Source organism: Taurulus bubalis, assembly GCF_910589615.1.
Source record: "Taurulus bubalis genome assembly, chromosome: 1".
NCBI lineage: Eukaryota > Metazoa > Chordata > Actinopteri > Perciformes > Cottidae > Taurulus > Taurulus bubalis.
Genome location: NC_136589.1, coordinates 21602899 through 21620841, shown reverse-complemented (window position 1 = coordinate 21620841; position 17943 = coordinate 21602899). Strand labels below are relative to the sequence as shown.

At 41.4% G+C, this 17943-nt stretch overlaps 1 protein-coding gene across 1 annotated transcript in view; it reads left to right on the top strand.

Moving 5' to 3' along the window:
* The window catches only part of LOC306747753 (disks large-associated protein 1-like), a gene marked incomplete at both ends in the record, with an annotated part of 65758 nt that overhangs the window by 16833 nt on the left and 30982 nt on the right, over positions 1 to 17943 (top strand). The window contains one exon of the mRNA XM_079230845.1: positions 4162 to 4444. Within this exon, the coding sequence (XP_079086971.1) occupies positions 4162 to 4444 (283 nt within the window). The remainder of the gene's footprint in view (positions 1 to 4161; positions 4445 to 17943) is intronic.

Genomic DNA, 17943 nt, shown 5'->3' with positions numbered 1-17943 from the left:
AATGATAAACCAAAATGACCAGCTGGTGGCAATGCTAGAGAGGGAACTATTCCCTTTTTCACTCAATTAGCTGCATTTTAATTAAAAAACAAACACTGCATCTTCAGGACACGAGGTATTACAACATACTTAACAATTCAGAATCTTCAGCCATTTTTAAACAGACTCAACAGCTTTCATGCACAAAGAAATAAGGCCAACAACTAAGAAGTAGTTTCAAAAAGACTCAAATGACCTAACTTTAACTGAGAATACACACTCACTGAATCTATGACAAAAACTTTACTATGGAACAAGTCACTGTCTTGAGGAGCAGCTTTTCCACAAATTCAAAATAACAAAACAAAAAGTGCAATTCAAAAGGATTCTTATATACAACATGAACTTCTCTTGTGATTACCTCATCAGTAGGTAAATACTGAAAAACATTGTGCTTTACAGAAATTTAAGTAGCACTCAATTCTCCTCACGACCCCCGTTTTTTTTCCTGTCATGCAGGCAGCGCCATCAGTTGTGAATTTTATATTCAGTATGCTGTTTAATTTAATTATCCTAAAAACCCAGAGTCACCCCCATATGAGGATGATTTGACACAACCTAGCACCTGCTGCTGACAACATGGAGGGACAAGTGCAAAACAAGTTGATACCAGAGCCGGAAAATAACGACACTCCACTGCATAAAAAAGTCCCTTCAAAATAAAACCACAGGATGAAAAAAAACAAAAAAACATAGAATTTAATTGAATAGATCGGCCACATTCTCACCGTTACCCGATCCAGCTATTCCAGTCGCTGTTGGCCCGATATATGTATGGGTGCATCCCTCGTCCTGTGTTAGAGTAATGCTGCGTTCATGTGGCCGTGGACCTATTTGATTGGCCAATCTAGAATAACATTGCATCACATTGCAGCAAGGTTCAAATTTTGTGCACCTGTGGGTTTTTTTTTCTTCATTCTCCTGAGCGCAATATCAAACACAAACGCCCGATTGGACTCAAGGATTGGACCGGTTAGAGAACAGTGACATAGTTGTAAACTGCAACTTGATTGGTTGGCAAAGGCAAACAAGCGCAAGGCGGTAATTCTAGTTTTTCATGCAGTGCTGGGCCCTATTTCTCGCACCTGGCTTACTGAGTTAGCAGGCTAATTGTCAGGATAAGATGACGTAGGTCTGGTTTTCTCGGTTTCTCGAAGCAAGCTTAGTTAAATCACCAAAGCAACACATCCAAAAATGTAAACCTGCTCCTGGGCAGGCTTACTGAAATTCACTGGATAAGCTGGACACTCCCACCGGACAAAAAAGGCAGCTCCCTTCCTCATTGATGAAGGAGCGATATTAGTTATATTAGTTTTATAAGGAGAGAGTTCTTTCAGATCGCCAGGATCCATCCTTTACATCATCATGACTTCCTGTACGCGGCGATATAGATTTTGCCGGCAAGAAATACTTTATTTACGAAAGCTTCTCGAGCCGCGGACATTGATCACCACAGGCGCAGCCGATCACCCGTCTCAGACACAGACTATCAGCCGCTGCATGCCGCGCTGTTCTTAAGTTTATTTAGCTCTTAAGAAACTTATGGATGTGTTGAAAGCACTCATAATTATATGACAGTGTTATTAGTACACCATACATATCATTATTGTAGAACATGATTAAGGTGATCGTGATGAGAATACAGAGAATCACACATCATTTATTTTCACTGCTTCAATTGATTGAATTTCTGATTAAAGTTAAAGTTGCGTTCACGGCAACAATGTTGCAAAAACGTTGGAATATTCGCAATGTGTTTGCTGTGAATGACTACGGTATTGACTTCCTCATATACCTTCATGATCATCTCCTGCTTCTCATCAGAAAAATAAAAAGAGGTTCCTCTGAGTTTATTTGACATTGTACTGTTAGAACATCGTGGTGTCAGTGCTCCATTATTATCCCTTCTGAAGAGGAGCGGGCGCGCGCATTTATCCAGAAGACTGACGTCTGGCTAGAATTAACGAGACCGTTTCAGCGCGGATCAGCTGTGAAGAAACCCAGATAGCCTGATGTCAATCATCTCGCTAATTTAAGGTGGAGATTAGGACATTTGCTTGACTTTGTTTAGCCAGGTACGAGAAATAGAGCCCTGGTTTCTGTCTGAACCCGACCTGAAACAGCAGCTTCGGATGAACAGTGTTCAGCTGACTAACTTTGGAGACACCACCACACCATGGACACAATGCAGTCTTGGTTGAAAAACAGTGCGCCCGTCATTGTTAGAAATGCTATCTGAGCCCAGGCCTGTGCACAGTGCACCACCACTGCATGTCTCCAAATCCACAAATTCATCCATCACATTACAAGTGCTTCCTGAAAGGACATGTCTGGTCATGTTCTATATTTTTCTTCTTGTCAACAAATCCCATGTGCAGACCCAAACCAAATCGGAGTGTTTCCACTAACGCGTATCAAGGCCTGATGTGTCTTGATCCTCTGCGCCACAGAGCTCCATTGTTGTGCAAAATCGATTAAAAACACATCAATGAGCCACAATGTAGCTCGACACTACCATGAACACACACACACACACACACACACACACTGTAGTTTGTTTTGACACACACACACACACACACACACACACACACCGTCCTGCTTCCCCAAATGCACAGCAGAGCAACAAACGTGGATTCATATGGATAGTTCCGTCCAAACTCACTCTTGTTTAATTAGTGTTTATTAAAACCGACAGCGACCAGCTGTTTAGCGGGCCTTTAAAAAAATATATACATATTTGGGAGCAGCGATGCATTCAAGATTTGATTGAGCTGAGAGCTGAGAGCAGACAGGGACGTACCAGCAGCAAATTGTTGGTTTGGGTCTTTTTTGTGGGATTTGTTGAGAAAAATACCGAATTTTCTTAACTTTCCACCTCAGAAGTCCTGACTTGTACAATCGCCGCTTGCCCATGATCAAAATATAAATATTGTTCTATCATGTTTAGGTGTTGGCACCATTTTTCGTAACCTTGGAATAAACGTGACTTTACTGAATAAGCCCAGTGCAGCAGTCCGCACCTTTGATGAGCTGCTTTCATTTGTCCCTCCTTAACCTTACCATGACCTCCACTTGTATTACTCATCCTGATTACCATGACCATACTGAATCGCCTCTGTTAACAGTTTTAATATCCTCCCCTGCATGGACCCAGCCATTAAACCGCAATTAATCAGTATGCTTATTGTCTTGAAAGTTGAGACCCATTCAATTTGATTTCAACTTGACTCAATGTGAAAATAAAGCTTGGATTGGAAAAGTGAAAAAAAAACAGGCAGATAAAAATGATTGCTGCCACGTCCCAATAATGGGACGTGGCAGCAATCCTCTTCAGGAAATTGGGCTGCTAGAAAGAGTTCGGTAAACAGGGTTGTTCTTGAGTATGTGAAGCTGTTTGAGTGATACTCAGCTCTCCTTCAGAGGCAGCTTCCCTGCCAACCAGCAACCCTGAGTTCCTCGTTTCCTGTCTCCTCCTGTGACACAGAGTTTGTTCCCTCAATTTGGAGGAACCCTGAAATGCATCTTTAATGCTTTATCACATGACGTGATGTATAAACCTCTATTTTAGACACTATTGAAGTAAGGATTTCTCATTTTGGCAGCTACGGCTCCTCCGTCCTCCCTCTCTTTCTCTCAAATCTTTCTCTCTCTCTCGCTGGGAGGAGCCAAGATGTGAGGAAAAGGGAATGGGGAGCAGATACACGTTAGCATAACGGAAGGCTCCCCCGGTGACAAAGGCTGATCCCGCCCCCTGTGGCAGCCATCTTTGTCCCTTGTGGTAGACCTAACCCAATGCTAAGTGCCACAACAAGCGGTGTCCCTGCATACAAAGTGCTCGCTGAGACTGTTCCTGTGGTCGATAAAAGGGTTCTCACAGACCAAGAAATCCCACTAAGGAACCACATAGATGCCAGCAAGCAAACCCTCATTAATGCCTTTGTGACCTGCATGCCTAAAGTACTTCTTGCACCCCAAACTCTGACTCCGGATGCAGTGTGTAATATCCTGAATGAGAATATTCTGGAAGTCTCCCCGATGTCCATCCTCTTCATCGTCCCCTCTGTTTCTCCCCTCTTCTCTCGCCGCCCCCTCTGACGTCCTCCTCCTGTCCTCCTCCAGCTGAGCGAGGTGGAGGTGAACGGGCAGCTGGAGCAGGTGTGTGAGCAGGTCTACAGCGCCATGCAGGCCCAGGCCCTGGAGGCTGCCATGGACAGCCTGGAAACCATGGACACCCTGCCAATGCCGGGCTGCTTCCGGATGCGGAGCCACAGCTATGTACGAGCGATTGACCAGGGCTGTTCGGGGGAGGAGGAAGGAGAAGGAGGGAGGCCGCTGCTCCTGCTGCCATCCTCCCCACCTCGCACATCTGCCACCACCGTCAGGACCATCCAGAGCAGCACAGGTAGGGCACTGAAGCGGGAGGTTCTGGGTATACGCTTGGCGATATGCCAACATTATCGTTCATCACAATATTGGTTGGCCAGGATAATGGTCCTCATCTGTCCACGTTAACAGAACGATATTCAGTTATGCATTGACTGTTATGCATTTAGCACTATATTCAGTCCCTTCTTTCTCTTTTTTTGTTGTTGTAGTGTAGCAAAAAAAGACAAGAAACAACATACGTCTGATTTTCATTGCGGTTATATGAATATAATTTATGGGGCTGTCAGATTGCTGCTAAACCGTCCCGTTAATACAGGTTAAGTGGGAGTTTTTAATCGCAGTTCGACATCTTGTTTTTTAAAAGCTAAACGCCAACAAATGTGGATTGAAGCCCGACATTTTGTTTAATTAAAAAACATTACGTCTATCTTTTCCCAATAAATGTAGACTTTTGTCTAAACCTACCAAAGTGGGCAATCAACCCTCAATCATCGGGGCAGCAAAACATAAACTTGAAAGTCAACGATGGCGAGACCGTACAAGGACAGTTACTACCATGTGATTGGTGTTATGTATTGATCTCAGCAGGCCCTTGTGTAAAATAGCACTTAATAACTGTACACTGGTACTTATGGCCATTTGTGTCTCCAGTCCATAAATATTTATGTATATGTCCGTCGTATGTCTGTTCAACTTTTTTTTGACGATCATTTCGTACATCATTGTTTTTCTTAAAGTAATGTCGTCGGAAGGGTCAGTTCAATCCTTTCCTTCAACTTTAAACCCTGGGCCACGAGCCTCTACATTTCAGAGACTGTCTCAATGAGTATGAAGTACTTGAACCAGCAGTAAGATAATTGTATCACTAGTAAGTTGAAGTCAGTTTAAACATCACTCTTAATGAGAACAGTGATGCTTGCTCTTGGAATGAAGAACTGCTGTTTGCTTACATGCATGAAGAGTTGAATAAACTGAGCATTCTTTTGGCATGGTGCCCCATCTGTGTAAATCTGGACTGGTCCAAACCCTGTTGATAGTGGGAGCTGTTGGTGGATCCCTTGGAGAGTTTCATCACATTGAATTACAATAGGCCCCGACATGCATCAACAGAGAAAGGTTCATGTCCTTCTCAATGGCAGTCACATTTTAAAATCCTGTGATCAGGGATGTGAGCACAGTCACTTATTTACCCTTTTTTTTTTATTTCTCATCCCTTTAAAAATATATATTTACATATATATTTTTAAAGCTTGAAGTAAAATGCCAGTAGTCTTGAATCAGGGACACCTTCAATAAGTTGATCAAATACCCTAACTCATTGTTCCCACTTTCTCTTTCGTAGCTACATTTTAATTCTCACATGTGTTGGCTGTTACATCATTGGCCAGCCACTACGAGTAACAAGCACACTGCTGCTTTAGTCTGAGAATAGTACTCAGATCTGTGAGAACATGACGAGCAGCCAAATTAATCAGCTCCCCTGTTCTCTCAAGAGAGCTGACAATTATCTGGCCTCCATTCCATATGACTTCTTCCAGAGGAGTCCCATGAGATGGACTGTTAGTCACAGTTGTCGCCTGCATCACTCTAAACATGGTAGTTATAATGTATACATATGTAATGTTAATACCACAGGCTACTGCAAACACTTTCTGAAAGGAGAATGTCCTGAACTGTAATCTGAATGTTGTTTCACAATCAGTTACATGCAAACCAAATATCGTTACAAAATGTTTGTAGGTAAGACCCTGCAGACAGCAATGAAGTACAGCTTCTTTGTACTGGAAGGGACATGGAGGGGAACCCTTAGAACGTTGTACTTTTGCGAGGTCTTGCAAAGATCTCACAAAGCTTATCGTCAAACCTTCTGTTGCTGTCGGTACACAGGTTCGACCCAGTGCTGAATATAAGATTCTCAAGCTGGGCAGTTTTGTGAAACATGATAGCTACAGTAACTCGGAGAATAGCAATATGGGACACTGAATTTAATACATTTTAGACACAGATAAGACAATAATTAGCTTCTTAGCGCACTTTGTGGTCCATCCACCTCACACCGGAGACAAAAATAGTTTCCAAGTATATTTTTTTTCAGCCTTTGATTTAAACTCCCAACCCATCACCTTCCTGGGGCGCTGTTCTTCTTTTTTTAATACAGCTAAAGATTATTTAATACTGTAAAATCTGTAAGACTTTCCCACCAAAAGCAGAAGCAAAAGACAAACAGGAGTCCTCTTGAAACAATGTAGGCCACTGGTTTAACAGGGATCATTATGTTATTTTCCTCTTCTTAATCTGGCCAGCAGTTGTGTAGATTAAACGACTAGATAACTTCTTTCTGCTAGATCCCTTTGGGGGAAAAAGACAGTCACTTTTTTTTTTTTTTTATCTTACTCCATGTCTTGTGCCTTCACTGGATCCGCCACAGTACTGCTGTGTTTCACACATAACAGGAGGAAGAATTATAGAAACGCTCCGGGTTGCAGTTACGTGCATAACTGCACTCTGGCGTTGTAACAATGAACCAGAAATCTCACAGAGATAATCTTGTAAAAGCCCCTCCCGCCCCCCAAAAAAAGGTCTGACTTCATGCGTGGTATTCATATGAGAACATGCCAGAGTCGATGCCACGGGGGACTTTGTGTCGGCTGTTTGGTATTAGGGTTGTCTTTATTTTCAAAGTGCTCAACCGGAGGTGACCTACATTCACTGTTCCTCTGGGAATTCTTCTAGAGTTAACCAAGAGGATAAATGGACACACACACACACTCACATGTAGATAAGCACAAATGTGTGTCTCTATACTATTCAGTCATGCGCACACCCGCACAATCTTTTGCAGTCACACAGTACAGTAGATGTTGAGCTCGGCATCCACATGACTAGAGATTGTGCTGAGAAATGTTGGTCCAATGTCCACTGAACTGAGTTATCCACTCAGGCCTATTGTGCAACTGCATTATTATCACCACAGGACTTTTAACAGCTGCATTTGGCATTTGTCTTTATTTGTCCACTCATAGTCATCCGTGGTATATTTAATCAAACACGAGTCTCAACCCAGAAGGCAAGAAAAACACGAGAGAAAACTCGCTAAATCGCTAAAAAGATGGCCCAGCGAGACGGTTGTTCAGTGGTTTCAGCTCGTTGCTTCGACCAGGAGAAAATGTCATTGGCCAGCCTGCTGCCAAACCATAAACTGTGCATCAACATCTTCCTCCTGTTATTACCGGCTGAGGCAGCGGGTAGTGTTTCACCTTGTGAGTCTGAGTGTGAGTCATCAATGGCAAAATGTGGTCCAGGAGACACCGACTGCAGCAGGAAGTAGCACAGAGGAGGTTTTGAGTATTTGTGCTTGGTGTTTCTATTTCTGTCTGTGGACATTAACTGTGCAAGATGCAGTTAAGAAATTCAGTTTCAATTCAGTTTATTTTGTATAGCCCAGAATCACAAATTAGCCTTAGAGGCCTTTACAATCTGACAATCTTTGACATACCAGGACCTCACACTGGATCAGGAAAAACTCCCCTAAAAACAGAAAAAAAACTTTCACAGGGAAAAAAGAAACATAATTCTGAAAAATATGTAATTTTCACGGTTTGGTTTTTGTACAGAATAAAGAAGGTTTTTTTCTAAACTCACTAATTAACATTATTTGTACACTTCAAATGAAAATGAAAATGAACATAGTAAATCAAATTAAATGCAAGGCAGATAAAGTTAGATGAATCTATTTATGCAATAAAGTTTACCTTGACGGTCACTAACTCATCAGGGTGTCTTCAAGAAATAAGTAGGTTGAGGAAGCACTGGATAAATCCAAAGGGTTTATTTCTGAGGCCAAATCTGAAGCAAATTGTCATTTTAAATTGGATAACTTACTGGAGGTGATGACAGAGCCGTCCATTAGACTGAATCAGTGGAGCCTGCATGTCTCATCATCCACTTTAAAGGAAGGTTTCCTGCTCCCGTTCTCAGCTGATCTCCTTGACAGCAGAGAGCGCTCTAGCTGATGCTTAATGATGTTTGTTTTGAAACAGAACAGCCATATCAAGAAAAATATGGAGGAGTCACGGGCCAAACAATAGTTGTTGTCTAGTTTTCAACCAGTTACACTGCAATAAAATTAGTGTTTCTAGACCAGAAAACCCCATGTGCTGCAGATTTTTTTTTTTAATCAAAATAATTACCCAACACTTCAACACCTAAGGGTCCACTAAAAATACTATGATGGTATGTGTAAATAAGTCAAATTAAATCAAATTGAATCAGCCAAATATTGGTTTCTGTGCATGGCTTTAGCGCCCACTTAAAAGATTGCGATGTAAGATGTGAAGTCTAATATTAGAGTGTAACAAACAGAACAGGCAGAAATGGTAAATTATTGGTTTATGTGCCAAGAAATGTAGTCGACATCAAGCGCTTTAACTAGGATATAAAATATACATACAGTGCACTTCATTAGAAATACGCCTAAGATAATCTCTATTTTATTCTAAAACATTCCCCATAGTTTGGCCACCCCAGAGATAGAGAAGAAAATGCTCAAACACCAGAATAAAAAAAATACAGGAAAAAAGACCAAAACAACCAGGATGGAGACACATACATGAGATGAAAACATAAAAAGATGAGTCAACCACATGGAAATAAATACTGCATACCAGCGTGACTGAGAAAGGCCCAGTCAGAGTTTTCTAGAGTAAAACGCAACATAAATGAGGTCAGACTGATGAGCTGTGTATAAGACCAGTTAATCACCTCCTCTCTTTGTGCTTCCTCACAAATCCAACTTTCCTACCAGCCTCTGTGCTCTCCATTCAGCTGCTGAGGGCCATATAGCATCCTCCATATTCATATAAAGACAAAACGTCAGCCTTCATGTAGAACACTCTAAAAAGCCTTTTTGGATCGTTTTCTCTCAGCATGACATTCGACCTTTGCTGAATGTCGTTAACACAACTCCTTCCACTCCCTCTCCATTGTGCACCATCAGATAAAGGCAAAAGGCCAAGGCAAAAGTATCTCCTGTATAGTTTTTGTGTGTAAATGTACCCAATTAAAAATAAAGCAGTGTCATGCAACAGCTCTGCAGTAAATCCAACCTTCATGAGATGTTAGAGATGTTAACTAATTTTGGAAGCTCTAGTTTGGGTTGCTGTTGGTCTGTTCACCTCATTTGTATCAATGAGAGAAAAATAAATATACATTAACTTTCACAATCACTTGACACATTAACTTTCAACAACTAATAAACAGGCGACTTAGTGTGTATTTGAGTATTTTCTCACTGTGGAGTCAGATTAACCCACCAGCCAGCAGGCCACGGGGCAAAAAGAGACCAGAAATGATTTTGTCGAGTACAATTTTGTTGAAGGGTGTAAGCTGCTTGCTTCATTGCTAATGTAGTGTAAACGCCTTAATGTGTGTGTGTGTGTTAGGTGTTGTAGAATGCCTGCACCTGGCCATCAGAAACAATGAGTATTTATATAAAATGAATTAACTTGCGTTGACTTTGCCTTGGGGCTCCACCCTTTAAAAAGGAACGATGATAACCATTTATTTCAGTGTTAATTGTGGAGGTTGCTACATAGTTCTGAATTCAGTTGTTCCACGGCCACTAACTGAAGCTCCACCTCTTGGAGATGCCGCAGGCTCTTCTTCCAGCGAAGTAGTATCCTGGCGGCAGATAGGATGAAACAAAAATAGTAGTTTTCTCGTTTCTGCCGCTTTGGATTTAATCCAATAAACTAATTATCAAAACCTACACGAACCCTTTACCTTCAGTGTGACTGACGAGCCCTTGAGGCAGCTCTACTTATTCGTCCTCTCAATGACAACTCAAATTGTTTTTGAATTCATCCAGCGTCTTTATAGTACCATCTTTTATAGTACCATCTTTTACAATACATTCTTTTACAATGTCCAAACTATATTTAATCCATGGGAAGTTATTCTCATCCACTTCAATGTATTTCCCTACAGTTACTCTCTGTTGGGGGTTCAAACTGGAGGGTGATGCCCTTTTCTGGTTTGTAAAATCAGCCACTGGTGCAAAGATAACCCTGCCCAGTTTTGTGACATCATACTGAGGATTTTAATTAGTTTGACCTAAACCTCAGCTAAGTGTTTCAATGCCAACGCTTCCTTTTTCAGTTTTTGTTTTCAATCCATCCATTATCTTTCCTCTAATCTGGGCCGGGGCGTGGAGAAAAGCTTTACAGTTCTTCCTGGAGAAACAAGACATTTCCCAGCCAGACCAGATATTTAATCCCTTGAGCTTGTTCTTGGTCCAACCGGGGATCTCTTACCAGTTGGACATGATGAAAACCTTACTGCCATGATCTGCACACATCTGCATTTATTTTAAATGGAACCATTAATAGTATGCATACGTTTTACTGCTGGCTTATGGTGACAATTTACCCAAAGATGGAGGTAGCAAACAGCTGACATTGACCTGACATTGATTGGTGGTCATGCAGGCCAGTCGAGCTGATGGCACTTGGCCAAGTTGGAAATAAATGCTCTGAGCAGTGAAGAGGCCAGGAAGTGTAGCTGTTACAGATGTCCACGGTACAAGGTTAGAACCCATACTGAGACTCATGCAACGCAGAAAAATAAAAAAAGGTTTTGCATAATTTAATACTAATTAGAGTAGTTTCCTGTAAAGGTTATGCTTGTTCTATATTTGAAGTCAGCAAGTTCACGCCCCCTTGTCTGGGATTCAGGCAAAAGTTTGCAGAGACTGCTGGGGGCTGAAGAGAAGAGAAGCAAAGTGACTACATAAGCCCCCAGGCTTAAGGAAATCAGGACGGTGGAAGAAGCTCCGATGCAACTCTGAGCTTCGTAGACCCCATCTAGTTCAGGGAACAGGTCCCACACAGCTGGCTCCGGCAACACTGCAGGGTTTTATGATAACAAATTGTGCAGAGTCCGTTGGGAACTTGTTCCCAATTGGATCGGGCCTATTGCTCAGCAACCGGTATTTGCTTGCTGCGTTGTCGGACGGCATGCCCTTTCGGGGGCGCGCCCATTCGGAGTGCATGCTCGTTTTGAATGGTTGCCCGCACGGAGCCGACTGATTACTTGGCCCCGAAAAGCATTCACGAGATCTGCTCGTTGCTCGTAGTCTCCAGTGAAGAAGAGTTTGTTTGTCACGTTAGTACATCCAGCATTCTGCAGCCAAAGGGATCCGCAGTCAGTGATCTTTGGCTAGTGAGGGTGTTGCTACAACTTGTGATGTCCAAATTGCACAAACCTCAACGCTGCACATCGTTGGTTTCCCCAACAATGCACCCGCCAAGTGTGAAGTAGATCAGATGAATGATTGTTGAGATATGAGGTCAGGACCCACAAATAAACAGACAGACAGACACTTTAAAGTTATATTCTCCTTTCAGATAGGATGATTTGACCAAATCAGATCAGTTGGGCTGTTGCACCCAGTGCATAGACACCTTTAGAGGGTTCTCAAATTGACAGCCATTCCAATCCTCCGCTATGGTCCTCAACCGACGCTGACTTAAGTGACATCATTGAAGGACATTTATCAGACTTCACACAGCTCCCTTTGGGAACCCAAAAGACATTATACCACTTTTTTTTTTTTTTTACTCCACAACACCTTCAATACAGACCAGAACAAACTTGAGCCGATCCTTTGACATGCAGCCGAGCAGTTTCTCAACACATTACATGTCAGTCTGAGAAGCTGACTTCCACCAGCAGGAAGCTCCTTTTTCAAAACAAGGCCCCAGTGAACCTTTCCTTTGGCAAACTGCTGATGCATCAGAAACCAAGTGATGAGCTGTCCTGACCCTGTCCAAAAGCAACCTGAACATTCTGCTGAAACACTTGAATTACAACAGGCCAGCTCTGTCTGGGGACGAGCGGAGGCAGAGCAGACCGGCTCCCCCCTGTGGAAGTCTGATTTAACAGCGACTGGGAGGAGGAGGCTTTTCTCTCTGCAAATTTAAATTTGCAGGGTAAAAACCTCCCTCTTTGAGGATTATCCTCATATTCCTCGTTTGGCCCGTAGGCACCGTTACAGCCAACACACAGCAATTATCTCTGAGTATTAGTTAAGTATTACAGAAAGGCTGAAGACAGATGTGGGCAATGACAACTTTGATGTATCTGTAACGTCAGAGGGGAGTTGGAGGTGATTAAAGTACACCAACGCTGCCTTTTTTTTTTTTTAAACGATTAACAAGGAACATAATAAGGAAATGTTATTTAATGTATCTGGCAAGTCACAAAGATGTTGACATTGAATTATTAAACTTGTTATGGTTATGTTTAGACACTCTCAGTACTTGGTTAATGTCAGCGGAAGATCCTGATCTGGTTTAATACATAAAAAAGTCTGCACTGACTTGAGACATAATGTCAGTATTAACTTTTAACCAAAACCACAATATTTAACCAAACACACAGCAGTCTGGATTTGAACCCCGGTCTCTGGAGTCACCTGCCTTTTTCACACCCACCTCTCACCTTTGTGTGGCACATAGATGTATCGCTCCATCCAGCTAGCGATCCCGTTTGACACCATAGTGTTACTGGGAAGGCAATTTAGTATGTTAATGGTATTTTTGGACGACAGGGTTTGGAAGACAGACGGTTAGCCCCTCCTATTTCTAATTATACTTCCTGGTTTCTAATCAATAATTTGAATATTCACATTTACTCAGGCATAAAGTTGATTCGCACAGGTGGTTGTTGAGTAATTTTACTACTTCTGTGGGCTGAGATAGAGACCAGATGAGTATGGAATCTGAAAATATGTCCAGTGTGATGAGCAGGTGACCCAGATTGGAGTGGGACATGGAAAAAAACTGAGGTCGTGATCATCTTAGCAATAGAAGATCTTTGACGTGTCGAGTCTTGGCCAATCAGTGTTAATATGTCTACAGCGGCTTCATTTTCCTCCCACCAGTTTTTTAATGGCAAGCTAGTCCGCTTGCTAATACGTTAGCTAACGTTGTTGGGAGAGACAGCGAGTGACATTACTGGCAGTGGCGAATCCGTGGCAGCGTGTGGCGTCAGACAGGAGAGCGCTGAGTCAGCGGCACTGCGGTTCTACCTACCGACACCTCACTACATATAAGGAGAGGACAATGGAGATTTTATCCAACTTTTATTTTAATAAAAATAACGAAATGAGTTTCCTCCGTAGGGTGGCCGGGCTACTGTTTATATTTAAGGGTTTAAGATCTACGTGTAGGAAAAAGTGTATCCTCTTAATTATAATCTATATAGTTATACGGTTATAATCGCTGTCACACAGAGAGGTGTGCATGTTTAGGTTTACTGGTGGAAACATTATTCAGTGTTCTAGACTAACAGTGACGTCTCCTCAAAGTAAAGTGGTATAACAGTATGACATAATATGGTCAAATAAAAAGGCTGGTACATTATACATATTATGGCATATAAGTGTAATATTATGAAGTGAAATGTAGTAGTATCAAAACAATATTCAGGATAGTATAGCAGTATTGCATATTGTAAGTATTAAGTCTACAAAATATATATATATATATATATATATATATATATATATACACACATATATATATATACACACACACAACCGTACCGGGTCACTTAGAAATTTCCTTATTTTTCAAAGAAAAGCACTGTTTTTTTCAATGAAGATAACATTAAATTAATCAGTAATACACTATACATTGTTAATGTGGTAAATGACTATTCTAGGTGGAAATCTGGTTTTTAATGAAATATCTACATAGGTTTATAGAGGCCCATTTCCAGCAACTATCACTACAGTGTTCTAATGGTACATTGTGTTTTTTTTTTTTTGTGATTGCATAGAAGACTAATGGATGATTAGAAAACCCTTGTGCAATTATGTTAGCACAACTTAAAACAGTTATGCTGGTGAGAGAAGCTTTACAACTGGCCTTCCTATGCGTAGCATCACATTTGTAGGTTCCATTATACTCTCAAAATGGCCAGAAAAAGGAGAACTTTCATGTGAAACTCGCCAGTCTATTCTTGTTCTTAGAAATGAAGACTATTCCATGAGAGAAATTGCGAAGAAACTGAACATTTGTCTGGGTGACCCCAAACTTTTGAACGGTTGTGTGTGTGTATAATATATATATATATATATATATATATATATATATATATATATATATATATATATATATATATATATATATATATATATATTTATTTATTTATTTATTTATTAGGGGTGGGAATCACCAGAGGTCCCACGATTCGATTCTATCACGATACTGCAATATAATGAGTATTGCGATTTTATTCCCTTTTTTTCACCGCAAATTGTCCCCAAAGGAAAACTTTGTCAACATATTGTATCTAAGAAGATAACGTTTTCAGTCTGTTCATCTCAATTCAATAATTTTTATTGCAGCAAAATGTGATTGTCAAGCAGACAAACTGACCAACACTTTCATAAATGTTGCACCTGACAAACTGAACTGCTTGTGTTACAGTCTGCATAGTCGCGTCATTCGAGCTGGACGCCCCAGAGAGGGGGCGGGGCTTATCTCTGTGGTTTATCTCCGTGCAAAGAGTTTTCATTTCTGCCATCCACCATGAAAATAACGAATGAACGATGAAAAATCACGGACTTTGTCCTGTTCGCCGTGCAACAGCTGTGCAGCAGCGCCGCTACGAGTGACAGGAAGTCCAGACGTTTGATTTACACGCGGACGGCGCATTTCTCATTTCTTTCTCCGATGCCTCCCATAATTGATTACATAAAAAAAAAAGATTGATACTTGGCTTCCGTGTATCAATACAATATCGCCACGCAAACTATCGCGATACTATGCGGAATCGATTTTTCCCCCCACCCTAATATATATATACATATACATATACATATATATATATATATATACACACATACACACACATACACATATATATATATACACACACACACACACACCTAAAGGATTATTAGGAACACCATACTAATACTGTGTTTGACCCCCTTTCGCCTTCAGAACTGCCTTAATTCTACGTGGCATTGATTCAACAAGGTGCTGAAAGCATTCTTTAGAAATGTTGGCCCATATTGATAGGATAGCATCTTGCAGTTGATGGAGATTTGTGGGATGCACATCCAGGGCACGAAGCTCCCGTTCCACCACATCCCAAAGATGCTCTATTGGGTTGAGATCTGGTGACTGTTGGGGCCATTTTAGTACAGTGAACTCATTGTCATGTTCAAGAAACCAATTAGAAATGATTCGAGCTTTGTGACATGGTGCATTATCCTGCTGGAAGTAGCCATCAGAGGATGGGTATATGGTGGCCATAAAGGGATGGACATGGTCTGAAACAATGCTCAGGTAGGCCGTGGCATTTAAACGATGCCCAATTGGCACTAAGGGGCCTAAAGTGTGCCAAGAAAACATCCCCCACACCATTACCCCACCACCACCAGCCTGGACAGTGGTAACAAGGCATGATGGATCCATGTTCTCATTCTGTTTACGCCAAATTCTGACACCATCTGAATGTCTCAACAGAAATCGAGACTCATCAGACCAGGCAACATTTTTCCAGTCTTCAAACTGTCCAATTTTTGGTGAGCTCTTGCAAATTGTAGCCTCTTTTTCCTATTTGTATTGGAGATGAGTGGTACCCGGTGGGGTCTTCTGTTGTTGTAGCCCATCAGCCTCAAGGTTGTGCGTGTTGTAGCTTCACAAATGCTTTGCTGCATACCTTGGTTGTAACGAGTGGTTATTTCAGTCAAAGTTGCTCTTCTATCAGCTTGAATCAGTCGGCCCATTCTCCTCTGACCTCTAGCATCAACAAGGCATTTTCGCCCACAGGACTGCCGCATACTGGATGTTTTTCCCTTTTCACACCATTCTTTGTAAACCCTAGAAATGGTTGTGCGTGAAAATCCCAGTAACTGAGCAGATTGTGAAATACTCAGACCGGCCCGTCTGGCACCAACAACCATGCCACGCTCAAAATTGCTCACCTTTCTTTCCCATTCTGACATTCAGTTTGGAGTTCAGGAGATTGTCTTGACCAGGACCACACCCCTAAATGCATTGAAGCAACTGCCATGTGATTGGTTGATTAGATAATTGCAATACTGAGAAATTGAACAAGTGTTCCTAATAATCCTTTATATATATATATATATATACACACACACATATACACACACACACACATGGGTATTGACAAAAGAAGAATTAAAACCCATAATGAACATAGTTTGTCAGCTTCTCGACGAGTGATGCTCTTCGGCACTGACTCGCCCGTCACTGCCCCCCGCCCCGCTGGTGTCACCTTTTTCACCCCTCATGAGTTTGCAGGTCTGACTGTAAATGTTATACCCAGTGCAGGCTGGCATGAAATGGCTTGCATAATACTTAGTAAGGAGGCCATAATAAGTTTCTCCAGCTCGGCAAAAAAAAGCATCTCAAAATGCATCAGATTGATGCTTTAAAATATGGAATATTTAATTTTTTCTTACGGGGGGCATGCCCCCGGACCCCCCTAGAGGGGTAATATCCTTCTCACCCCTGACCCGTTTTCATGCCTGTATTACTCTCTGTGATGCTTAGCTAGATATTAATCTCATATCTGTGTGTTAAGCATAGAACTGAAACCAAGACGCTATTCTTGTTTGTTTAATCATTAATTAAACCTAAATATTATCCCGACAATTTTTGTCCAATGCACAATTTATACCAAGTTGTAGGGGCATTCTATCCTATAGCTTTTGAGAAATCTCCATCTGGACCGAAGTGGTGGACTGACCGACTTTTCCTTCCCTGGACCCATAGCACTAGATGGTTTAAAATCTAGTAGCACAGTGTAGCACTGTACTTATGACACTCGGAGGTCAGAGAGTTTCATCGTTTGCTCATCTCAGTCGTGACTGTTCAAGGGTTAATATTTGTGTACGAGAGAGGTAGCGAGAGACAGGGTTTTGTTGCCGTATGTTGCTGCGTATTGTTTTTCCTGCTGTTTTCCTGCGAGCTGGACATTGATATTTAGATATATCAGCAGCTAGATGTGTAGCTAACAAGTGCTTTATTCCCCCCCCCTCAGGCTGCATGTTATTTATATACACACAGGCGTGAATAAATGTAATTTCACGTCTATATTGGGATCTCCTGGAGCTAAATAAGAAGCATGACCACAGATAAGAATGCAGAGATGGGAAAAAATTAATTGCTGTGTTCCACTGCAGCATGGAAGAAAAATGAATGGGTGTATTGGTGTGCATGCTTATAGTGACAGCTCCAACAGTGGGCCTGCAAAGGACCGACTATATGGAGCTAAATCCAGTTCATATGTATTGTTCATTTGAAAATAACATTTGAACCTGAAAAATCAAGTTTTGATATTGAACTTTTTTTCAGTAACAGATTTTATATTTTCAACTTTCACTCTTTACTTTTACAGTTTCAAATCTCTTTTTTTCGGATTCAAATGTTTTTTTCAAGTTCAAAACTTTTTTCCCAGATTCAGATTGCT